General features: G+C 34.2%; 1 protein-coding gene across 3 annotated transcripts in view; it reads right to left on the bottom strand.

Annotated features, from left to right (window-relative positions):
• Positions 1–19,321, bottom strand: part of ap1m1 (adaptor related protein complex 1 subunit mu 1) — a 68,148-nt gene extending 48,827 nt beyond the window's left edge. For all 3 annotated transcript variants that reach the window (XR_013816762.1, XR_013816763.1, XM_079820018.1), the window contains exons 1-10: positions 19,072–19,321; positions 13,676–13,832; positions 9,601–9,668; positions 9,271–9,401; positions 8,595–8,742; positions 4,856–4,982; positions 3,319–3,461; positions 2,126–2,197; positions 1,878–2,036; positions 1,639–1,764 (exon numbers count right to left, since the gene is read on the bottom strand). Coding sequence is in view for 1 of the 3 variants with exons in the window: in XM_079820018.1 (XP_079676144.1) it covers positions 1,639–1,764; positions 1,878–2,036; positions 2,126–2,197; positions 3,319–3,461; positions 4,856–4,982; positions 8,595–8,742; positions 9,271–9,401; positions 9,601–9,668; positions 13,676–13,832; positions 19,072–19,113 (1,173 nt within the window). In the remaining 2 variants the exon portion in view is untranslated. The remainder of the gene's footprint in view (positions 1–1,638; positions 1,765–1,877; positions 2,037–2,125; positions 2,198–3,318; positions 3,462–4,855; positions 4,983–8,594; positions 8,743–9,270; positions 9,402–9,600; positions 9,669–13,675; positions 13,833–19,071) is intronic.
• Positions 19,322–26,556: the final 7,235 nt, after the last annotated feature.

Raw genomic sequence — 26,556 nt, 5'->3', positions numbered from 1 at the left:
GCTATTCATTTTCAAACTTGTATTTTATATTTTAATCTGGACTAAATGACATGCCCTAGATATTGTTTGAATATGTTCTGACTGTTGTTCAATCACACACTTTACAATAAGGCTCCAGTATTTAACATTAGTTCCTTCATTAACAAACTGACAATGAAAAATACTTCTAGAGCATGTATTAATCTTAGTTAAATGTACATTTCAGCATACCTATTGTTCTTTATAATTCTTTTGCACTTTAATCTGTTTTAAATATTTGTTTACTTTATACATTTTTGTGTATTGCTTTATTGTATTTAAATGTTTGGTTCTTTTGTTATAAGAAAGTGATTTAACCTGTTATAGTATGACAACACTTTTTTTGCAACTTATTTCAATATCGTGATAATACCATATACCGTGATAAAAGCTTCAGCAATTAATCGCAACATGAAAATTTGATACCGGCACATGCCTAGTTGAGTGTGAAACCAGAAACCTTGCGGGGGGAACAATCACGCTCAGACTCAGATCGATGAGTCTCGCTCCGCTTCCAAACCAACTCTGGTGCGGTTCGACTGAAATATGAACGCAATACGGACCAAAGACATATAAACGAACCAAAAACAGGACATGATGTTACAAGATGCAACCCTAAACAGGACAGAATACTCAAGTACACTTGTGTTTTCTCGTCATAGTCATGATTTGCCCATCACAGTTCGGTACAGGCAGCAGAACAGCGTCTCCTCATAGCAGATCTTGGTTTGTGTGTGTGACGGAGGGATTCCTGACGCTGTTTTGACTCCTTTACACACTTCATAAGCTCTTCACGAGTTCTCAGCTGGTCAAAATACCATCATATGTAGCTACGCACACACAACGAGCGCATTTAGCCGCACACAGCATTGTTTTGGATGTTTGGTAAGTTCCGTCACAAAATATACACCATAAAAGCCGGCCAATCAGGTTGTGAACGTATCCCTATGCCTTTAGGTTCGGTGTTAAAATGTCAATGTGGATGCTAAGCGGACTAGGACTAAATGTTTGTTTTCAGTCCAGACGAAACGACCCAAACTACAAGTGTGAACATATACCTAAGTTAAAGAGTTAGTTCACCCAAAAATGAAAATTAGCCCATGATTTACTCACCCTCAAGTCATCCTAGGTGTATATTCTTCTTTCAGCTCTTCCAAGCTTTATAATGGCAGATGGTATGCGAGTCGACTTGTGCTAAAAGAGTAGCCCTTGACGCATGCGTATTGACAAATGCAGAAGCACAAAGGATAGAGCAAAAAAAAAATGTAGGGAAAGCTAGTTATTTTAGTCTATAAAGTCTAAAATATGGATATTTTTCTTACACAAACGCGCCACTTCGCTTCAGAAGGCCTTTATTAACCCCCCAGAGCCGTATGGAGCAGTTATATGATGGATAGATGCACTTTTATGGACTTCAAAAACAACCCAACAATTCACTGCCATTATAAAGCTCTGAAGAGCCAGGACATTTTTAATATAACTCTGATTGTATTTGTCTGAAAGAAGAATGTCATATACACCTAGGATGACTTGAGGGTGAGTAAATCATGGTTTTGGGGTGAACTAACCCTTTAATTCGCAACTTTGCATGTAAACATAGCTAATGTGATGGTTAGTTACCTGTATTCCAGAAGTGGTGAAATAGGGGATCTCAAACTTCACACTGATCGGGGGTTTTCCCTCCTTGTCTTCCGCCTCCACACTGGGCAGCCCGAAATGAGCCCTCATCAGGTACTCCTTCCCTCCCTAAGACAGAGACACACTCATGAGTTTCTGCTGATAATATCACTTTCACTCTTTAGCAAGTAGTAGTTATCATTAATGTATAATAGCACGACAGACTGCATGCATTTTCTTACAGGGAAAGACTTGATGGACCAAACGATCTCGCTGTTTTCGGGCACCCACTTCACGCTGCCCACTGTGGTCTTAAACTTGGGCGAGTCTGCATCGGTTGGGACTGGAATATGAATCTCCACATTGTTGGCAGTCGAGCGTCGCTTAAACTGAGATTTGGCCTTATAGTGAAACAGACAAAACATGAGGGTCAATTCAGAAACCACAGCATAAAATCAACCGGAGTTCACACAGATGGATGAGCTCTCACTTTTATCATGTACTCGATTCTGCTGTGCGAATGCTTCTCAATTACAGATTCGATCCAGATCAGCGGCTTCACCTGTTCATATGGAAAAATCAAACCAAGCATCAAAAAAACAAAACCTTTACTCTTATAAAATGTAACCATTGCATTAAAATAAATATGAATTTACTTAAAGCAAGACATTCGTGGTGAACAGATTAAAGAGGTTCTGCATAACAACTTTCCTGAAACGTTATGTTGAAATATGCAAATTGTGCATTATCTATTTAAAATATGCACTAATTTGCTCTGAACATTGGAAAAAGCCAGATTCAAAATGCGTTTCATTTTGTACATTTTAGATTTAAAGCTTTTTACAGAGGGGATTTTTATCACTTTAAAAGATATGCATTGTAATTGCAATCTACAGATGCCAAAAAGATGAAGTGCAATAAAATAAGGCAGCGGCTATTTGCAATAAGTGAAAATAACATTTTCTTAGCGATGGATGATATTTACACTAAGTGAAAATAGTGATGTATTCTATTTACACCATATAAAAGTAGCAGTTCTTTGCAATATGTGTAAATAGTAATTAATTACATGCGATTTATACTTTATTTTGACAGATGCATACTATTTGCATCTCAGTATTGATGTAATAATAACAGTGTAAAGATTTTATTTATTAAAATTATTAAATGGATGCCGCCTTAATGGGATAGTAAAAACACAGACCCCTCACCCTACCCAATAAATGCTTTTATTATTATTATTATTATTATTATTAAACAATTCGTTAGGCACTTTATTTCCACATTTAGAACATTTTCTTCATTTTTATTGAAAGTAAATGCCTTTCCGATGCGATATGTGATGGGAAAAGGGAGAAGAGCGAGCTCTGCAAAAGGCGGATTCGAACCCGGGTCGGTCGCGTCAAAACCAAGATCCTTAAGCTTTATGCTTTACTGATTTTTGAAATACACACATAAAAAAAAAATTCTTGTTTGCCCCAAACAGGCATTGTTAGGCGGAGCGAATGTGAATAGCACTTGCCAACAAGACACGCTATTTGCACTTGGCGTAAATACACACTCCGATAATATGAACACTTGGACATTTTCATTCCATTAATCTGAAACAACACACTATACAGAAGCAAAACAGCCCAAAACTGCTAATTAATTTGATGAGTATGAATGAGTTTAGACTCTCACGTGCGTGTTGAGGCGGTAGGACATCAGCTCAAACTCTCCGTCCGGAGGGATGAAGGAGATGGTGCGATCGTTCTCAAATCGAGACAAACGCACACACTGATGAAACTTCACATCCTCCAACTCCACTGACTTACTCTTGCCACCTGAAGAAGAGAGGTATGATTGAACACATGACTAAAACACACAAACCAGCTGTAAAACTCACAGTAAAGCTCTGTATCTGAAGCTTGGTGTTGGGGTCATGTGACACTGAAGACTGGAGTAATGATGCTTTTCATCACAGAAATAAATAATCTTTTAAAAGTATATTAAAATAGAAAACTATTATTTTAAATTGTATGAATATTTTAAAAGTTGTACTTTTGATCAAATAAATAAATGCAGGCTTGATGAACATAAGAGATATGTAATATTTCCAAACTTTTGACCGGTACTGTATATAAATGCCTACATTAATAAATGTAGTGATGCACCGATCATGATTTTACATGGGCGATTCCGACACAGATTTTTTTCAAGAAAACTGTCCGATTCCGATTTCCGATTTTTTATTTATTTATTTTTTTACACAATAAAAGAACGAAAGTATACATGAACAAGATGTTTATTTGGTATTTAACAGGCTAAATTGGCTTTTGACTAATGAAAACAAGTCCGCAATCTGAAATTAACGAGAAATTGAATTGGAAATTAAAAGGCTGAAAGGTGAAATTAAAGGCAACAACTGCATATTCTGCAATCCAAATAAAGATGTTACTTAAATCAGCATTTGTTTTTCAATTCAGTGTAAAGAAAAAAAGTCTTTACCAGTGAAATTAAATAAAACCAAAGTATATAATTGTTCCAAAATGTTCCATCAAATAATGTTTAGTGCAACGAAAAAAACTAAGATGCTACAGCAGGTGCTTTTTAAATCAAATTAAGTCAATGTAATTTTAAGGTAAAATAAAAATGATCATCCTATAGGCTACAGAACTGATAGAATTTCATTTCTAAAGTGCATGTATGTTCTTCTTTAGGCTACAAAAATAAGTATTTCGGCTTTTTCACAAGTTAGTCTGTTTCGTTCTCATCCGATCCAACACGTGAGAAGCTGAGCTGAACAAACGCTCACTATCTACACTTGTGCAGGCGGAAGGTAAGCTCGCGCAACTTCAGCTCGCGCAGGAAAGCGGCTCTTCATTCCCTTCAGCGTATCTCATCTCTTCCCTCAGTTCTCCAGTTTCCGTTTGTAACAGACAAGTGACATGTTCGCGAATGATTGCAATATAGGCGTATGTGCACGCGGGCGCACTTCCGGATAAATCGGCAGAAAAATACAAAGAAAACCGGCCGATTGCCGATCGCGCGCTAGAAGCAAAAACCGTCCGGTTCCGGTTTTTGGCCGGTCAACCGGTGCATCCCTAAATAAATGCTAAGCAAATACAACTGAATAATATAAATTAATGTTACATTTTATTGCATTACACTAGCATATACACATGGGATAAAAGCCACACAATTCCTGATTTCATTAGCATACATATAAGGGACTCACGGCCAGTGTTCTCGAACAGAACCTTGTCATTCAGACCCAAACGCAGCTCCGGCATTCCCGAGAGGAAAACTCTCATCTTAATGGAGCCGACGATCTCACTGCGAAGGACGTTACCATTCGCACTGACCTGGAGAAAGAACAGCACCCGTGAGTCAACTGTGTCAAACACTTCAGGCCCATGAGCAACTGTTGAGATGTCATTTCAAAGAAAATCTTTTTTTTTTTAAGAGTTTGAAACGGCTTGCCAAAGCAAACTTTCCAGAAAAGTTCTCTCTGGCTGGTAAAGAGCTTGTACTTCTGCCTACGTCTATAGCATGACCTTTCCGACGTGATTATGTAACAGGGTTTCTGCAGGTTTCACCAAGTCAAATTTAAGACTTTTTGAGACCTTTTTAAGACCATTATGAATGAAATGTAAGACCTATAAAGGAAATGCAGTCAAAAATTTACTTGCAAAGTAAATTAATTTATTCAAATTGAACAAATCGATAAACATGCACCTCCTCATAGCTCAATCCCACCAGGATTTTGCCACTTTTTGTGGGGGGGTGATTTTTTACTGATTTTGTGGTGGTAATTTGCAGAATTTATCATTTGCATTTTTTTTCATAATTAAGACACCACATTTACCATATTATGTTTTATGTTAAATGCACAATAGCTAAACATGACAATAATAAAAAACGAAATACATAAATCTTGTTTATTTTGGTTTAAAAATAATGCAGGATCTCAAAAAAATGCATGTTAATTTTCCATTATATTTAGTAATCGCAGAAACACGAAAAACTGGAGGACTATTAGCTGAAGAATAAAATCCGTTTTATGCGTCTGTGGTACAATCTGAAAGAGACTCCAATAACACGAAAGCTGATTGGCTGCAATATAAGCTGCATGTTGGTCTCATTTGTAGTCGTATTACAGCGAATTATATTTTGGACTATTTGAAGTGCTGCAGGATTTCAATGAGCATTAGAGGTAACGTTACATGGACGTAGGAAAATTAAGACCTGTTTAAAATTATTTAAGACCTAGAACAGAATACTTCAGGGAATTTAAGACTTTTTAAGGCCTAAAATTTTGATTTTGAAATTCTAGACTTTTTAAGACCCCGCTGAAACCCTGTGTAATCACTGGCGTGCCGCAGAGCAGCGCAAGATGAGCAATTTAGGTTACATTTTTTTTTTTTTTAATAATGACCGGTCGTTTCGCTAGATAAGACCCTATTCCTCGTCTGGGATCATGCAGAGCCTCTGAAGCCCTTCCTTTGAAACTGCATTGATTTGGACCTTCAACATTTCGGTTGCCACTGAAGTCTATGATGGGGAAAAAAATCCTGGTTTGTTTTCCTCAATAAACGTAATTTCTTTTCGACTTGAGAAAGAAAGACTCGAACACCTTGGATGAGATGGGGGTGAGTAAATTATCAGGAAATTTTCATTTTGAAGTGAACGAATCCTTTAAGCTCTTGACCTGGAACTCTTTCAACGTGTTATTTTGATCCAGCTAAAAAGTGTTAAACCTTTTATAAAAACCGCTAGCCTAGAAATCTAGACGCACCCTAGCGGCAGCAAATCTAATTTGCAGCCAGGGTAGCCTAGCAACTCTCCGTTGGCGTGCGAGCTGGAAAAACCAAACTCTAGTCAGGCCAATCACATCGTGTATAGAGTCGGTGGGCAGGCTTAAAGGGTTAGTTCACCCAAAAATGAAAATTCTGTCATTAATTACTTCCCCTCATGTCGTTCGACACCCGTCAGACCTCCGTTCATCTTCAGAACACAAATGAAGATATTTTAGTTGAAATCCGATGGCTCAGAAAGGCCTCCATTGGCACAATGGCACTTTACACTCTCAAGACCCATAAAAGGTACTAAAGACGTCATTACAAAGTCCATCTCACTACAGTGGTTCTACAATAACTTTATGAAGCGACGAGAATAAAAAACCTAAATAACGACTTATATAGTGATGATGATTTCAAAACAAGGCATCATGAAGCTTCGAAGCGTTATGAATCAGTGAGTCGAATCATGATTCGGATCGCGTGTCAAACCACCAAACTGCTGAAATCACGTGACTTTGGCGATCCAAACCCCTGAATCGACTCACTGATTTATAACGCTTCGAAGCTTCATGATGCCGTGTTTTGAAATCGTCATCACTATACAAGTCGTTATTTAGGGGGTTTTTTTGCGCACAAAAACTATTCTCGTCGCTTCATAAAGTTATTGTAGAGCCACTGTAGTGAGATGGACTTTGTAACGACGTCTTTAGTACCTTTTATGGGTCTTGAGAGTGTAAAGTGCCATTGAGCCAATGGAGGCTTTTCAGAGCCATCAGATTTCAACTAAAATATCTTCATTTGTGTCTGAAGATGAACGGAGGTCTTACGGATGTCCAACGACTTGAGGGTAAGCAATTAATGACACAATTTTCATTTTTGGGTGAACTAACCCTTTAACATAATGACGGCAGAGTTGTGGCAGTTCTACGTGCTACTCGTAAACAAAGAAGCTGGCAAACAGCAGCCTTTGGCCTTGACTCTGGAAGACTTGGAGTTAAGCTTTTCTTTGAGAAAAGAACAAAGAACGGCACTGAAGTCAGTCTTAAAGGGTTAGTTCACCCAAAAATGAAAATTCTGTCATTAATTACTCACCCTCATGTCGTTCGACACCCGTAAGACCTCCGTTCATCTTCAGAACACAAATGAAGATATTTTAGTGTAAAGCTGATGCTGAGAAAGGCTTCAGATAGGCCTCCATTGGCATTCAGTACATTTACACTCACAAGACCCATAAAAGGCACTTAAAACGTCGTTACAAAGTCCATCTCACCACAGTGGCTCTACAATAATTTTACGAAGCGACGACAATAGTTTTTGTGCACAAAAAAAATCTAAATAATGCCTTTATCCAACTTCCGGCGTTCGGACACATGACCCAGAAGCGATTTGTTTACAAGCAGAGGAAGACGCGCGTGTCTAAGCTGTTGAATTCTACATTGATCGTGCTTTAGGTCTCGGCGTAGTTCTCAGAATGGGGCTTAAGTGTGCATTTCATGGATTCCCGAACCCCGGCGCTACGTCATATTCTCGCGCATGCGTCGTGGAGACACACACGGAAGACAAGAACAAGCTGGATAAAGGTGTTATTTTGATTTTTTTTGTGCACAAAAACTATTGTCGTCGCTTCGTAAAATTATTGTAGAGTCACTGTGGTGAGATGGACTTTGTAACGACGTTTTAAGTGCCTTTTATGGGTCTTGTGAGTGTAAATGTACTGAATGCCACATTTGTGTCTGAAGATGAACGGAGGTCTGACGGGTGTCGAACGACATGAGGGTGAGGAATTAATGACAATTTTCATTTTTGGGTGAACTAACCCTTTAAGAAAGGAAGATGAGTTTGGAAAGTTAAATCTATCAACTATCTCCGCTTCACCTTCTTCGCTGCTCTGGTTGGTTGTAACGCTATCCAATCGCGTGCAGAGGGAATTTGAAAGACAACCGTTTATCCCGCCCCTCGGATTGAGCCCTGCCAATGGTGAGTTCCCAGACCCAACATCTTGATGTGGCTCTGGCTTGTCAGGCTAAAATACCGCAGGTTCATAATTTTACGCGACTGAAGCACAATGACATGGATGTTACTGCGTCCTGCGTCCTGTTTGTTATGATAGATTCCTGTGTTTATTCTGAGCATGTCTAGAGACATCTAAGAAACGAGGTGTTTCTAAAAACATACCAGGAGGTTGACAGACTCGATGACGTCCAGGAAAACCTCGTTCTTCCTGTACTTGATGCCCTCGGACCTCCAGGAGACGGCGTTGGTTACAGTCGCAGGGGGCCGCGGAGCTCCTGTGTCCAACTTGTGACCTTCCTGCGTGATGTATCTGTGTTTCGACACACACAATGACAAGGGCAAAATAAACATACAGCTGGAAAAAAGTCTGCAAAAATATATGACTGAGTGACATCTGCTGGATCAGAGAAAGGCCTGGAATTATTTCTGTACTGAGACACATATTTCGCTTGAAATACGCCCCCTAATGCGTGTTCAGATTGTACAGTTCATGTAGTGTTAAATACAGCTGTTTGTGAATATACATGTAAAACGATGACCAATCAGAGCAGAGTAGACCAATCACAACAGACTGGGCATTTGACCAATCAGAACAAAGTAGGGTCTCAGAAAGACAGGGTTTAGATTGAATTCTTGATCCTTTTGATGCATGTAAACCTATTGTATGAGACTCCAAAGAACCTTTAAATAGCAAAATAGAGGCACTTTAATGATTAAAAAAGTCGTCCCATTGAATGTCTGTCATTTGGCTTGAGGGCGAGTAGATGGTGAGACAGAACTATTAGTTGAGTTGATATTCCTTTAACGGTTCATAAAAGAAAATCAAACACAAACTCACTCCTGAAGGATCTTGCTGTCAGTAGTTTGAGGGTATCCAAAGTCCATGAGCTCATCCAGCAGCTCGTAGATAATGACAAAGTTATCCCTGATACTCTCCTCCTCCAGCTCCTTAAAGTACTCGGAGAAAACCTGAAAAACAAACAGCAAGTGATGATGAAATAAAACAATATATTATGAAGCTGATTATGAGATTATTATCAGTGTCGGATGGCTGATTAACAGAGGTGTTAGCGCCCCCTTGTGTTGATGCCACTGGCCCTCATAATGATGGTCCAATAAGCCTTAAATCACTTTAAGCCTAAAAGAGAAATGTACACATAAAACGTACCTGAACAATTTTGTAGAGGAAGGAGAAAACCAGGGAGACGCAAGCATTCTTTTTGGATGTTGCAACAACTGTTTGTCAGCAGGTTAAGAGACAAAACATGATTAATAGACAATTAAACAATAGAGTTATTCATTATTTTTATAACGGTTACATTGTGGCTCATCCAGTGATCCAGATTTAAAAGCTGGAACTATCCGTGTCATAACTATAAATTAAATAACTACAAAAAGCCACAATATGTCATTTTTTGCCACTCGTCTAATAAAACACATAATATATTAAAGCGTCTTTGGTGTTTCCATGGTTTCTACAAAATAAAACGGAAATCGAGGGCGGGTATGACGTCACTAATAGGCGACACAAGGTCCGTGTCTTGTTTAAAATCGCTTATGATTTAAGTCAAAAGTGTAATGTTGTATGAAATTGAATGAAATCAAAATTGACCGTATTTATTATATCTCAATATTTACCCCTCAAAAAATGTGATTATGATTTTTGTCATAATCAAACTGCCCTATTAAAAGGTACAATATGTAAGTTTTTTTTATTAAAATATCCCAAAAACACTAGAACAGTGTTATTATATTTTGTTTACTTGTGTACTTACATTATCCCAAATGTTTCCAAATAAATAAATAAAATAATGTTTTTATGAATTAAATTAATTAGACATGCTTTTTGATTATTAAAATGTAATTAAACCGTTAAAATGTAACCCAGAAAACTTAAAATAGAATTTGGTAAAAATAAATGGAATTTGAGAAGAAAAAAAAAACATTTATAAAAAACAAACATTTTTGTTAAACTTCTAATAAATTGTCAAATTGTACACTGTAAAAAAATCCAACTTATGTTTTGTATGTCAAATTCAGCTTTTAAAGTTTATTCAACTATTTAACATGAAAAAAGTTGAGATAACTAATTGACCCTAAGTTAAGAAAACTCAATTTTTCTGCAGCTGGTTGCCTTAAACTTTTAAGTTTTCACAACTTTTTTTTTTTTTTTTTTACAGTGTGTTAGTTTCATGATTTCCATTAATTAGACATGCTTTTTGATTATTAAAATGAAATTAAACCATTAAAATGTAAACCAGAAAACTTAAAACAGAATTTGGTAAAAAAACAAAAAAATCATTTATAAAAAACACATTTTTGTTAAACTTTTAATAAATTGTTGTCAAATTGTATAAGTTTCATGATTTCCATTAATTAGACATGCTTTTTGATTATTAAAATGTAATTAAACCATTAAAACGTAAACCAGAAAACTTAAAACAGAATTTGGTAAAAAAAAAAAAAAAAATCATTTATAAAAAACACATTTTTGTTAAACTTTTAATAAATTGTTGTCAAATTGTATAAGTTTCATGATTTCCATTAATTAGACATGCTTTTTGATTATTAAAATGAAATTAAACCATTAAAATGTAAACCAGAAAACTTAAAACAGAATTTGGTAAAAAAAAAAAAAAAAAAAATCATTTATAAAAAACACATTTTTGTTAAACTTTTAATAAATTGTTGTCAAATTGTATAAGTTTCATGATTTCCATTAATTAGACATGCTTTTTGATTATTAAAATGTAATTAAACCATTAAAATGTAACCCAGAAAACTTAAAACAGAATTTGATCAAAAAGAATATGGAATTTGAGAAGAAAAAAAAACATTTCATAGGCCCCAAAACATAATTTTTGTTAAACTTTTAATAAATTGTTGTCAAATTGTATATGTTTTATGATTTCAATTAATTAGACATGCTTTTTGATTATTAAAATGTAATTAACCCGTTAAAATGTAACCCAGAAAACTTAAAATAGAATTTGGTAAAAATAAATGGAATTTGAGAAGGAAAAAAAAAACATTTATAAAAAACAATTTTTTTTGTTAAACTTCTAATAAATTGTCAAATTGTACACTGTAAAAAAATCCAACTTATGTTTTGTATGTCAAATTCAGCTTTTAAAGTTTATTCAACTATTTAACATGAAAAAAGTTGAGATAACTAATTGACCCTAAGTTAAGAAAACTCAATTTTTCTGCAGCTGGTTGCCTTAAACTTTTAAGTTTTCACAACTTTTTTTTTTTTTTTTTTACAGTGTGTTAGTTTCATGATTTCCATTAATTAGACATGCTTTTTGATTATTAAAATGAAATTAAACCATTAAAATGTAAACCAGAAAACTTAAAACAGAATTTGGTAAAAAAACAAAAAAATCATTTATAAAAAACACATTTTTGTTAAACTTTTAATAAATTGTTCTCAAATTGTATAAGTTTCATGATTTCCATTAATTAGACATGCTTTTTGATTATTAAAATGTAATTAAACCATTAAAACGTAAACCAGAAAACTTAAAACAGAATTTGGTAAAAAAAAAAAAAAAAATCATTTATAAAAAACACATTTTTGTTAAACTTTTAATAAATTGTTGTCAAATTGTATAAGTTTCATGATTTCCATTAATTAGACATGCTTTTTGATTATTAAAATGAAATTAAACCATTAAAATGTAAACCAGAAAACTTAAAACAGAATTTGGTAAAAAAAAAAAAAAAAAAAATCATTTATAAAAAACACATTTTTGTTAAACTTTTAATAAATTGTTGTCAAATTGTATAAGTTTCATGATTTCCATTAATTAGACATGCTTTTTGATTATTAAAATGTAATTAAACCATTAAAATGTAACCCAGAAAACTTAAAACAGAATTTGATCAAAAAGAATATGGAATTTGAGAAGAAAAAAAAACATTTCATAGGCCCCAAAACATAATTTTTGTTAAACTTTTAATAAATTGTTGTCAAATTGTATATGTTTTATGATTTCAATTAATTAGACATGCTTTTTGATTATTAAAATGTAATTAACCCGTTAAAATGTAACCCAGAAAACTTAAAATAGAATTTGGTAAAAATAAATGGAATTTGAGAAGGAAAAAAAAAACATTTATAAAAAACAATTTTTTTTGTTAAACTTCTAATAAATTGTCAAATTGTACACTGTAAAAAAATCCAACTTATGTTTCGTATGTCAAATTCAGCTTTTAAAGTTTATTCAACTATTTAACATGAAAAAAGTTGAGATAACTAATTGACCCTAAGTTAAGAAAACTCAATTTTTCTGCAGCTGGTTGCCTTAAACTTTTAAGTTTTCACAACTTTTTTTTTTTTTTTTTTTACAGTGTGTTAGTTTCATGATTTCCATTAATTAGACATGCTTTTTGATTATTAAAATGAAATTAAACCATTAAAATGTAAACCTGAAAACTTAAAACAGAATTTGGTAAAAAAAAAAAAAAAAAATCATTTATAAAAAACACATTTTTGTTAAACTTTTAATAAATTGTTGTCAAATTGTATAAGTTTCATGATTTCCATTAATTAGACATGCTTTTTGATTATTAAAATGAAATTAAACCATTAAAATGTAAACCTGAAAACTTAAAACAGAATGTGGTAAAAAAAAAAAAAAAAATCATTTATAAAAAACACATTTTTGTTAAACTTTTAATAAATTGTTGTCAAATTGTATAAGTTTCATGATTTCCATTAATTAGACATGCTTTTTGATTATTAAAATGTAATTAAACCATTAAAATGTAACCCAGAAAACTTAAAACAGAATTTGGTCAAAAAGAATATGGAATTTGAGAAGAAAAAAAAAACATTTCATAGGCCCCAAAACATAATTTTTGTTAAACTTTTAATAAATTGTTGTCAAATTGTATATGTTTTATGATTTCAATTAATTAGACATGCTTTTTGATTATTAAAATGTAATTAACCCGTTAAAATGTAACCCAGAAAACTTAAAACAGAATTTGGTAAAAATAAATGGAATTTGAAAAAAGAAAAAACATAAATTTGTTGTTAAACTTCTAATGAATTGTTGTCAAATTGTATAAGTTTCATGATTTCAATTAATTAGACTATGCTTACATGGAAAATACAGAATCTACGGGGGAAAAAAACTGAATTTGGGGGGAAAAAAACAGATTTATAGGGTCCTAAACACTCGACTCCATGCAATGATAACGCAGTGCAATAGCAGGTGTGCAGTGTGGAAGGATACGGTACAGGTTGTTGTGTTTAATCCACATGAAGCGAACTCCACCATGAGCCAGGATGGGCGACAGCGTGCCCTCCTCCTCCTTATCCATCAGCAGGGTCATAAAATGCTCAATCTCCGACATGTCCACATCACCGCGGTAATTACGGCAGATCAGGACCTGAACACACACACACACACACACACACACACACACACGGCTCTTCAAATTCACTGACTGCCATCGCGAGTCAATCCGTGTTTCATTCGTTTTTTTATTTAATATTGAAATGAGAAAACAGCTAGTTTTTCGTTTTTTCAGAAAAACGAGACTTCGGCTTGATTTTTTGTTTTTCGTTCAGAGGTAGAAAAATGAATAAACAGTTTGAATATTCGATTTCAATCCGTGTATCATTCGTTCAGTCGATTTTTTATTTAATATTGAAAGTAGAAACATGATAAAACAGCTTTTTTTTAAGAAAAACGAAAAACGAGATTTCGACATCTCGGGACCGGAGTTGCGCAGTCGAGAGCAGGAAGTAGAACTAAAACTAAACTTATTTAAAAAACAAACACTTGAAATGAAATCATTGTGATAAAAACTGCCTAAAATGACAGAAACCATCTTTAGGAAACAATTACTGGAAGTGTAATTTAATTGTTTAGTGTGTCTCGCGTCCATTCTAATACATGGAGAGGTGGGGTTTAAAGGTCCTGTTCAACGTGATCCCATTTTTCAAACTTTAGTTAGTGTGTAATGTTTCTGTTAGAGCATAAATAATACCTGTAAAATTATAAAGCTCAAAGTTCAATGCCAAGCGAGATATTTTATTTGACAGAAGTTCCCTTTCAAAGCCTACAGCGAACGGCTGGTTAGGACTACATCCTGGTATTTCCTGCTTTACTGACGTCGGTAGAGCAGTTTGTTGACTAAGCTCCGCCCACAAGAATACGCAAAAAAGGGGGCGTGGTCTTGTTGCTCCCGCGTGGAGAACAGTGTTAATTTTGACAGCATATTTTGATTTAGTTTTAGTCATAGTCTTTTGACTAAATGCCATTTAGTTTTAGTCATATTTTAGTCACCTGAATTGTTTTTAGTTTTAGTCTAGTTTTAGTCGACTAAATATCATAAGCTTTTAGTCGACTAAATCTACAGTAGAGTTAGTCTCCTAAAATCTAATGAGTTTAGTTAAATTGTAATACATTAAGCATTTATTACAGTATTACATAACCAACTGTCACTTGAACTGACATTTTGACATAATTTTGTTTTTAACATTAAAAATTCACAAAAGAGAGCTCAATTCACTTTTTTGTTTGTTTTTAAAAACATCTATATAGTTTGTATCTAAAACAGAAAAATTTTGTATTTCTGTTTTAGTTAGTAGCCTATATCATGTTAAGCTAAAGATTCAAATAACTTTTTTTATTTATTTTTTTTAATTTCAGTTAACATTTATTTAATTTTAAGTAGCAAAGATTTTTTTTATGGTTTTAGTGAACTATTATAACCCTGATACTTTATTGAATATGTGTTAAATACTGGTCTTTCCTCCTGACTATGAATTAAATGGGAATGAAATTAAATACAGTTTATTGTGTAAGCAAAAATGAATATATAATGCGTGACTTTTAATTATAAACCAGCTGGAAATACACCGGGACTCTTATTTTGAAATGTCTGAGCCTCTATTGTAGTTGTAGGAGCTCATTCAAGTTCAGATGAGGGCGATAAAATATGCTACAACCGTCTAAAACACATTACTATATAAACATCGTAAAGTAAACATTGTCATTATTCATCAGCATTAGTTCATAAACAATTGCCTGGCATAAATGTGTGTTATTCATTGATTGTGAGCCGCTCTGGAGCGCTGGATTGGGGATGCTTGCGTGAGCCTGTAGAACGTGCAACAGCGCCGTGTTCTCCAGCGGTTAGATCAGCACGTCCAAATCAAATGTGCGCGGACATCAGTTCTGACTGGATCTCTTCCCTAATCGTCCCTCCCTAACATTTTCGTCTCGTTTTTATTTGTTGACGAAAATGAGAGTTGATTTTCGTTATAGTTTTAGTCATCTAACACTATTTTTTATTTAGTTATCGTCTCGTTTTCGTCAGGGAAAAAAGGTTGTTAACGAAAATTATGACGAAAATTATTCGTCAACGAAATTAACACTGGTGGAGAAGAGGAAGTGTTGCGTTTGAAGAGTGTGTTTGTCGCCATGTCGTCGAGACGCTGTTATTTTCATCCCAGAGTCAAATCACCTTTGTGGCTCAAATTGATACGGTATTATAGACATGTTTGCAATAACATTGAACGTATGCATCTCCCCGTTATGGTAAGAGGCGTGACCTTTCCGGGCAACGTGTGCTAAGCTGCTGTCCAATCACAACACGGGAACCGCTGGCACAATCAGAACTCGTTACGTATTTCTGAAGGAGGGACTTCATAGAATAAGGAAATCCTCAAGCCGTTTTAGGCAGAGATGTATAAAGTACTAGAGACACATACTTGAGTAAAAGTACAAGTTCCTTATCAAAAAAGTGACTTGAGTAGAAGTTGAATTGCTCTTTAAGCACCACACTTAAGTAGAAGTACTAAAGTATTCAACATTTTTTGTACTTAAGTATTGCAAGTAGTTTATTTTAAAATGTACTACTCAAGTACTGAAAGTAAAAGTACAAGTATTGTGTTATGTAGTTATTAAAGAAAGTAGTCAAAAGTTTGAACATCACATTGTTTTTATTATTTCAAATGATTAAGCTAAAGGACAATCACAATGTTGGTAGGTAATTTTTCTACATATTGTCATATAAATAACCTGAAAATACTGTAGTTCATTAAGATTAAATCTTACTATAACCACTCTTGCAAAAAAAATGGGGTAAGCACACTTATATTCTCATTTCAAGAGGTGTTCTGAATAAATTATTTGTATTAGACTAATAACTAACATGAACTAACCATGATCAATACATTTGTTACTGTATTTATTAATCTTTGTTAATCTTAGTTAATAAAACTACAGCTGTTCATTGTTTGTTTATGTTACTTCACAGAGCACATTAACTATGTAAACAAATAGAGAGCAATTTGAGCGCAAGACGCTCGTGTTGTTTTAAAGACAGTGAATGCGCGCTCGCGGGGCTCTCTCTCTCGCGCGCTCTCTCTCTCTCTCGCGCTCTGTCTCTCTCGCGCTCTGTCTCTCTCTCGCACGCTCTCTCTCTCTCGCGCTCTGTCTCTCTCTCGCACGCTCTCTCTCTCTCGCGCTCTCTCTCTCTCGCGCTCTCTCTCTCTCGCGCTCTCTCTCTCTCGCGCTCTGTCTCTCTCTCGCACGCTCTCTCTCTCTCGCACTCTCGCGCGCGCTCTCTCTCTCTCTCATGCGCGGTAATGTGGGTTTGGAATGGAATGATTCGTAACATTTTTATAATTGTAACGAGTAACGATGCAGCACATAAAAAAAATATCGGAGTAAATGTATTAAACTCATCGAAAATATGTACTGAAGTAAAAGTGGAAGTAGGAGAAAAAAATAATACTCTAGTAAAGTACAGATACTGCCTTTTAGTACTTAAGTACAGTAGTGAAGTAGTTCTACTTCGTTACTATACATCTCTGGTTTTAGGACAGTGGAAACAGCAGTATACAGATAAGTAAATTGTGTGAAAAATACTGTGTTTTTTTACACGCGAAACATGAACACGTTATATTGCACACTGTAAACAATCAAAGCTTCAAAAAAAACAGGAAAAACGGGACCTTTAAACGTCGGACTCGCATAACTGTCATGTTTGTAGTTTTTTAACACTTTTTATCCGCATTTGTAATTCTAATCAAATCCTTGTCCATCTCGCAATGGGTTGTGGGCAATATATCAGCCGTTAGAGTGCGCATCAATCTGCTTTTCGGATTCTGACCAGCACTCTTTTCAACATACTACAATTTGGGACATACTAATTCTTTTTTCGAATACTATTTAGTACGGATAGTATGCGAATTGGGACGCAGTGCTTGTCTAGTTTAGGAAAATGGTATCGGATCGTACATGTGATCAAGTACTTGCCTATACCGATGCCAGAATTGCGGGTGGATGAGAGATGAATCATTGGGTTTGTTTGATAAAGGCATTTTGCGAGCCTTCTCCAGACACTTTCAAAACAATCCCCACTTGAACTGAGGGGAGCTGAAGCTCATTAAATATGCAAATCTTATCCAATCCTAGCTGTGGGCGTTTACTTCCAAGTCTTCAGTGCGGCACGCCCATCAAAACCGAGCGTTTTTCAGAGAGCCTCAAAACCAATGCAGAAAATAGCCTATTACTTATTCATTATGATGTTTCTGAATGTGAAAACCATGCGAACGTCAGACAACAGTATAAAAAAAACAAGTTCATGACCCCTTTAAACAATCAGACAACTTAGTTACACATGCAAAAGTTTGTATAACAACATACTTGCCATTTAAACATTCAGATTATACTGTCAAATGGCGGCAATGAACAAAGCAAGTCTGTTATTTAGGTTATATACAATTATAATGAGAAAATCATAATTGTGTGCTTGGGACGTGACTTTTAATGGTGAGACTTTTGTTTTTGTAATCAGGCTCTCAAAAATTATATAATAATTTGGATTTATATACCAATATTTCGGTTATCGGCTTTCAAATATAGAGAATTATCAGTATCAGCCAAAGATTTCATATCAGTGCATTGCATCCCTAGTGTAGTCACATGTTAAATTTACTCCACTTTTCATGTAAAGACAGACAGATGTTTAGTGACTGATGTTTATGTCACTAAAAAGTACCAAAAAGTGCCATCATTGTTTTGTTTTTTAGCACATGTACCATTACATCACATGATCATTGTACTGTGGTAATACTATAGTATTTTGGGTAATACTATAGTATTATTTGATGCACTTTGTAATTACCACGGAAAATATATCATAGTACCAGCACAAAAGTGCATTTATCAGCAAGACAAACACAAACAACTGAAAATAAACTGCATTTATAAAGCATATGTCAAGCAAACGTTAACTCGCAATGCTTTACAAAAGTGACAGATTAATTATATCCTATTAAACAAACTAAAGCACGAGGATGGAGACAAATAAACTAAAGAATAAGGAGACAAATATCAGCTTTTTATTAATTAGTGACTGATAATAATTGACTTTTGACTGAGTCACTGTATCAAAAAATATCAGTTAATAAGGAGCTGTTTATTTAATTTTAAGTCTTTTAATCTCAGTTTCATTAAATAATACATGACTGTTAAAAGCCCTCGCAGCTTTCAGAACAGGGGAACAAGTTTAATGATTTTAATTGATAATAATTCAGTTTAAATCCCCTCAGGTTCATGTTTGATGTGTATTAGCTTTAGCCTCCAGTGCTAGCGAACCGTTATCTTACCTTCCCCTTCAGATCTAACACATAAACAGCGCTGGCCGACATGTTTGCACCTTCCTCGACCGCTTTTATCGTTGAACTACAGAAGTCCGCTCACTTCTGGGACATTTGTTGGTTTAATAAAGAGCTGTCATCGGGTTTTAGAAGCTCAAAGAAGCTCAAACATCATTAAATTGCGGATGGGATAGATCTTAAGGAACCGGGCGGCGCTGCTGTGATGATGCGAGTGTGTGACTGTAGCGCCACCTGCCGCACTGGATGAACGAGAGAACTACAGCCGTCGACGCCTGGCTGAACCGGATGAGTCTTTCCACTAGGTGTCGTTCGAGGCTAACGCACTAGGCCAAAGTTTATTTTATTTTATTTTATTTTATTTTATTTTATTTTATTTTATTTTATTTTATTTTATTTTATTTTATTTATTTTATTTTATTTTATTTTATTTTATTTTATTTTATTTTATTTTATTTATTTTATTTTATTTTATTTTATTTTATTTTATTTTATTTTATTTTATTTTATTTTATTTTATTTATTTTATTTTATTTTATTTTATTTTATTTTATTTTATTATTTTATTTTATTTTATTTTATTTTATTTTATTTTATTTATTTTATTTTATTATTTTATTTTATTTTATTTTATTTTATTTTATTTTATTTTATTTTATTTTATTTTATTTTATTATTTTATTTTATTTTATTGTATTTTATTTTATTTTATTTTATTTTATTTTATTTTTTTATTTTATTTTATTTTTTTATTTAATGTCATTTTTTATTTATTTATTTATTTATTTTTTAATAATTGTATTTATTTTTATTTAAAAAAAAATTATTTTAATAATTTTTTTTATTATTTTCTTTTCTTTTATTATTATTATTATTATTCTTTTATTATTTTTTTATTCTTTTATTTATTTATTTATTTGTATCTTTTTATATATTTTTTTCATAATTTTTTTTAAATTCTTTTATTATATTTGTTCCACCCCTTGTGTCTGAAGATGCTTTAGTTTTTTGTCCTGAATATGCTATTGTTTCTTTTATACACATACACATCTTTATTTATTTATTTATTCATTTATTATTTAACTAATTTATTTATTTATTCATTCATTCATTTATTTGTTTGTTTTTTGTTTGTTTATTTACTTGTTTATTTATTCCCACCCCTTAAGTGTCTGAAAATGTTGTTTATTGCACTCAATATTGTATTGTTTCTTTACCACACATAAACCCATCTGAGCAATTTGTGTATATTTTCATATGCATATTATTGTTCCCTAGTTGAGTTTGTAAATTGTTATATAAAATAATAATAACAAAATTCATATGTCTTAGACTGTTATACTGTTATAGTTTTTATTAATATATTGAATTAGCATTTTTTATTATTATTATTTATTATCATAACATTTTAATCGTTTTTATTTTATTTATTAAATTTTTTTAATTAATATTTGAATAATGTTATTATTAAGGTTTAATTTATTTTTATTTTAGTTCAGCTTCAGTGTTTATTTTTTTCCAGTTATTGTATGCTAATTTTAGTTCTTCAACTTATTTCAGTTAGTTCTAAGGCGTTTTTTCAACTTTTCATTACATTTTTTTATCTAATATTTATATTTAATTTCAGCTTTGCCCCATATAAACAAGAACATGTGCACGATATGCTCTGGAATTTAGGGCATACGTGTGTCCATATGTTCTGCATGCCATTGTTCAGTGTTTTTGTTCTGACGTCAGGCGTTTATTTATGAGGCACAGGCACATTTCAACCTTCAGATGCAGATGACATTACTGTGTATAAGGGTTAAGAGGAGCATGTCCCACAAGAGAGACATAAAACTGTGAAATTGCTCCTCAAAAAAAGTGACAATGCACATGGACTGCCAATGAAAGTCAAGAATGGTGAAATGTTTGCTTTGAGAAACCCAGCAATGTTCTTCAGATTCTGTTGCAATGCTTTTCTATGAAGCAACATTAACTGGTTAACCTCACATTTAAATCACTCCTTTTTATCCTCAATTTAGATTCTCAGATGTTAAATATAGGCTAATATTAATACATTCTAATATTAAAAAAAATATATATATTTTAAGAACTGCTCACTTAAAGTCCCCATGAAATCAAAATGGAAGTTTTTTGTCTTTTAGTGTGAATATGTTCGCCTTACTGTTATCTATAAGCTATAGTGTGCTCCAAAACAATGACAAGATTCACGTTTAGAAGATGAAGAGTTCAAAACTTATTCTCTCACTTCCACTAATAAGGATAAATGATACTAGACACACACACACACACACACACACACACACATTTGTTTTGCTATCTAAGTAAGGACATACCACAGGCGTAATGGTTTTTATACTGTATAAACTGTACATTTGTAACGGAGGCCACTCTAAAAAAAAAGGCTCGTAATCATAGGGGAACCTTTTTTAGTGCTATATAGCACCAATTTTGGTGCTTCAGTGGTTCTTCAGCGGTTCTTCAGAGGTGCTATATAGCACCTTAGTCAAAGAACCGGTGAAGAACCTCTGAAGAACCGCTGAAGAACCTATACGATAGAACCTTTTTTTTTTTAGAGTGTAGCTAGTAGTCGCTGTGCAAGTAAACCTCACTCCTCTGATCTCTAGAGACGCTCTAGCGACTGATGCTAGGGGTTGCAGCCTTTAGCCTCCTTGTCAGACCCTCATGCCGGAGGACCCGGGTTCGAGTCCCGCTTGGAGCGGGGCGGTTCGAACAGGAGGGGTTACACTTTCTATCCCCCTACACTACCCCTAAACCTACCCATCACAGGAAACATTCTGCATGTTACATTTTTACATTTTTAATAAAACATTGTTTAGTATGTTTTTAAAGCTATTTTAAATATGAGGACATATGAAATGTCCTCCTATTTCATGTTTACGTCGTAATACCAGTGTAAGATCGTAGACCAGAACGTAGATCGAATGCTTGGTCTTTTTTTTAAACTGTATTTAAAGGGGCTGCAAAGCAAACACTCATGTTGATCGGCGTTTGTGCAGACTGACCACAGGTAGGGTATAAGTGTATAATATAACCTCATGAAATCATTTAAATGTGAAAGTTTCAAAAAAAGCAGATAGATGGACAATTACTTAACTTAACTTAACAATTATAGTTACATGTTTGCTAATGAAATTAACCAATTAAAAACCATTTGTGTGGTGTATGAATAATGTTGCGCGTCTTCTTATCAAACCCGCCGCACCAGCAGTGATCAACCTCTCCTCTATTTTGCTTGGGAACTGATGTTGTCGGAACCAAACAGAGGTGGACAAAGTACACAACTCCATTACTCGAGTGAAAGTAAAAGTACTACTGGTCAAATATTACTCCGTTACAAGTGAAAGTTGTTAAAAACTATTTTTACTTAAGTAAAAGTATAGAAGTACTTGCTTTTAAAAGTACTTAAGTATCAAAAGTAAATTTCCTTTTTTATGTCAATGCATTATTTTATTATTGTTGCATTGTTGTATAAATGCACGCTATGCCATGGTGGTTTAAGCCAGTCTGTGATGCTCCATACGACCACCTTGAGCTAATTTAAATACTTAAAAGTTACAAAGCTTTTTACAAAGCTGCTGTCACTTTAAGGCAGAATGCACAAATCCTACACACTGATACACATCCGATATTCCCCCAACTGTTACGTTCACTTAAGACATAATCAACTTTGTTTATGTGAATACTTTCCAAAATGAAAATTGACATTTTGTGTGTATTGGTCTGTTTAAGTGCGAAAAAACCCCAAAAGAAAGCTCTATTCAGTGCTCGTGCTCTGGCATCTCAGAGGCACAAAAAAACAGACTTCAGATTCTTCCATATGTCTATGCTTCTCTTTCTCCCAGACATTTACATTTTGCTTAAAGAAGAAAAAAAATCATCCACTGACTTGCAAAGCTGCTACAGAAACGACTTTTGACTTTGAGGACCTTGATAGAAATGTAGTGGAGTAAAAAGTACGATATTTGTCTTTCAAATGTGAAATTAAAGTAAAAGTTTCCCTAAAAAATAATACTTCAGTAAAGTACAGATACTCAAAAAGTGTACTTAAGTACAGTACTCAAGTAAATGTACTTCGTTACTGTCCACCTCTGGAACCAAAGTTTCCAGGACCGCGTTCTCTAGAGTCATCTCAAGCGGAGCACTTCTACATTCCCATTGGTTGCCACCGAACCGCGTCATAGCTCATTACCATAAAGTTGACCTGATTTCAACTCTCCTCGACGCCCAAATCGTCCAAGACGTGCCGCGCCGCTCTCGCCGGAGCTCGCCGCCGGGCTTCCATTGAAAATGAATGACTTCCGGCCACTTTGACGCTCTCGGTGTGAACACACAGTTAGCCTTTAGCCTCATTGCACACTATAGGCCTCTATCATACACCCTTCACAATGTGACGCCAGATGTGACGCCAGTGTTTTTCGCTATAGTTTCAGCCTGACACAGTTCTCATTTTCACATCCAGCTCCACGTTGTTTAAATAGCAAACGCACTGGCGCTTCTGTTCACCCATGGGCGTCTGGTCTGAACACCAGGTGTGTTCAGGAGCATTGTTGGTGGGTTAATATTTTGAGGAACTGAAAACGACGGTGCCATTGATCAACAAAAACCTGCTCTGAAGCAGTGTTGGGGGTAACGCATTACAAGTAACTTGAGTTACGTAATAATATTACTTTTTCAAGTAACTAGTAAAGTAACGCATTACTTTTCAAATTTACAACAAAATATCTGAGTTACTTTTTCAAAAAAGTAACGCAAGTTACTTTTTCACATTTATTTGACTGACAGCTCTCCTGTCCTCATGTTGTGAAAAATAAGTGGAAAGGCGTTGTGTGTAAACATGATGGTTATTGTAGTTCTAGACTAACTCGCACAATAAAGATTCTGTTCTCCTCAAAATGAATAAAATCAGTCAAATGCAAAATCAGAGTACTCAAACCTAAATGTTAAATAGAACAAATATTTTTATGCATTTAATCTACCTTTATTGACCAATGTCGTGCTGCTGACTTTTGATGATTCAGTTAAGCCATGAGCAAAAATTACTAGATTTTTTGTTTTTATTGGTAAAACGTTTTTCTCCTGCGTCCTATTCTTCCATTATCCAGAATGGCAGCACATTTATACCTCAGCCTGAGGCCTATTATTTCAATTTTGATATGAAGACGTCTTTACAATAGCACAAAAAAGGACTTTTTTTGCTATTAAAAAACAAAACTAAAAAGCAAGCCCAGCCCAGGTGAGAAAAAGTAACGCAAAAGTAACGTAACGCATTACTTTTCTTAAAAAGTAACTAAGTAACTCAATTAGTTACTTTTTAAGGGAGTAACGCAATATTGTAATGCATTACTTTTCAAAGTAACTTTCCCCAACACTGCTCTGAAGTCAATAGCACAGTATTTTTTGTGTCATTTAAAGGGTGTGTTAGTAATATGTGCCTATAGGCGGTGCACAACGCACGTACACTCTGCTTATTACACACACAGGGAAGCGCAGCAGCACACACACATTTTTAAATATTAAAAATAAAAGGATTCTTCTCTGGAGAAGCGTTCAGTCTTTCCGCATGTAAATAGTGAATCCGTCATGGTGCGAGCACAACTGGCTTTTAAAGGGAAAGGGAGATGAGATTCTGATTGGTTTATTACTCGTTATGCCCAAAACACACACACAGACTCATTAAGAGAAAGGGACAAGCCTTTTGGACCGTTTTTTCCCGTCGTTAAACTATCAAAAGTGAATTCGGAAATGCCCTAAGTGCAGTGTTGGGGGTAAAGCATTACAAGTAACTTGAGTTACGTAATAATATTACTTTTTCCAAGTTACTAGTAAAGTAACGCATTACTTTTCAAATTTACAACAAAATATCTGAGTTACTTTTTCACATTAATCTGACTGACAGCTCTCCTGTCCTCATGTGGAGAAAAATAAGTGCAGAGGCGTGTGTGTGAACATGATGGTTATTGTAGTTCAAGACTAAATTTGAGCATTTATTAATCTCACTTGCACAATAAAGATTCTGTTCTCCTCAAAATGAATAAAATCAGTAAAATGCAAAATCAGAGTACTATGCAAACCTCCAGTAATGAAATATAAAATAAAACAACTATTTTTATGCATTTAATCTACCTTTATATTTAATTTACCAATGTCTTGCTGCTGACCTTTGATGATGAAAATTACTAGATATTTTGTTTTTATGGGTTAAACTTTTTTCTCCTGCGTCCTATCCTCCCATTATTCAGAGCTGCGCCCTCTACTGTTCATGCGGGAATTCGCATTTTTACCTATTATTTAAATTTTGGTATGAAGAGGTCTTTACCGTTGCACAAAAATATAACTTTTTTGTTATAAACAAAAACAAGCCCAACCCAGGTGAGAAAAAGTAACGCAAAAGTAACATAACGTAACTCAATTAGTTACTTTTTAAGAGAGTAACGCAATATTGTAATGCATTACTTTTCAAAGTAACTTTCCCCAACACTGCCTAAGTGCACCTAAAATAGGGCCCTTAGTTTATACACTCTAAAAAATGCTGGGTTAAAAACAATCCAAGTTGGGTTGAAAATGGACTAACCCAGCAATTGGGTTGTTTTAACCCAGCGATTGGGTTGTTGTAAGCAAACATTTAACCCAACCGCTGGGTTAAAACGACCCATTCACTGGGTTAAAACAACCCAATCGCTGTGTTAAAACAACCCAATTGCTGGGTTAGTCCATTTTCAACCCAACTTCAGCCGAACTTTTATATATTCCAATATTCCATACAAATTTCGATTTCATGGTAACTTTAAAGGAGTAGTTCCCTTTAAAAGGAAAATTAGTCATCCTAGGTGTACTATTTGACTTTATTCTTTCAGATGAATACAATCAGCGTTATATTAATAAATATCCTGATGCTTCCAAGCTTTATAATGGCAGTGATGGGGTCCATTGAGATTGAAGCACATCCATCAATCATAAACATTATATAATTTATATAATAAAGTAAAATATCGAGTAACTGGCGCAACGTATGACGTTGGTCGTAGGCATTTTTACACTTTCTTCATAAGTTAAATACGGAAGGCAGTCCGCCGGAAGCTAGATATTTAACTTTATAACATGTTAAATATGGATATTTTTCTCACAAAACCCCATCGCTTCACTTCAGAAGGCCTTTATTAAACCCCGGAGCCGTGTGGAATACGTTTATAATGGATGGATGGGCTTTTTTGAGCTTCAAACTCAATGGACCCCATCACTGCCATTATAAAGCTTGTAAGCGTCAGGATATTTATTAAAGGTGCACTATGTCACTGTTCCGTCCGCTAGAGCCTGCAAAAATAATTTATAGTACCGTTTCCATGGTGACGCAACGTCCAATTTCAAAACTTGATGAATTCTGAGTTTGTAAGCTAATTATACCAGATTTATGATAAAATATGTGATATTAAAAAAAAAGGTAATAACTAT

This window comes from Gobio gobio, assembly GCF_949357685.1.
Source record: "Gobio gobio genome assembly, chromosome: 6".
NCBI classification, from domain to species: Eukaryota; Metazoa; Chordata; class Actinopteri; order Cypriniformes; family Gobionidae; genus Gobio; species Gobio gobio.
Note: the sequence above shows the minus strand (reverse complement) of the source record. Positions and strands in the feature narration are given on the sequence as shown.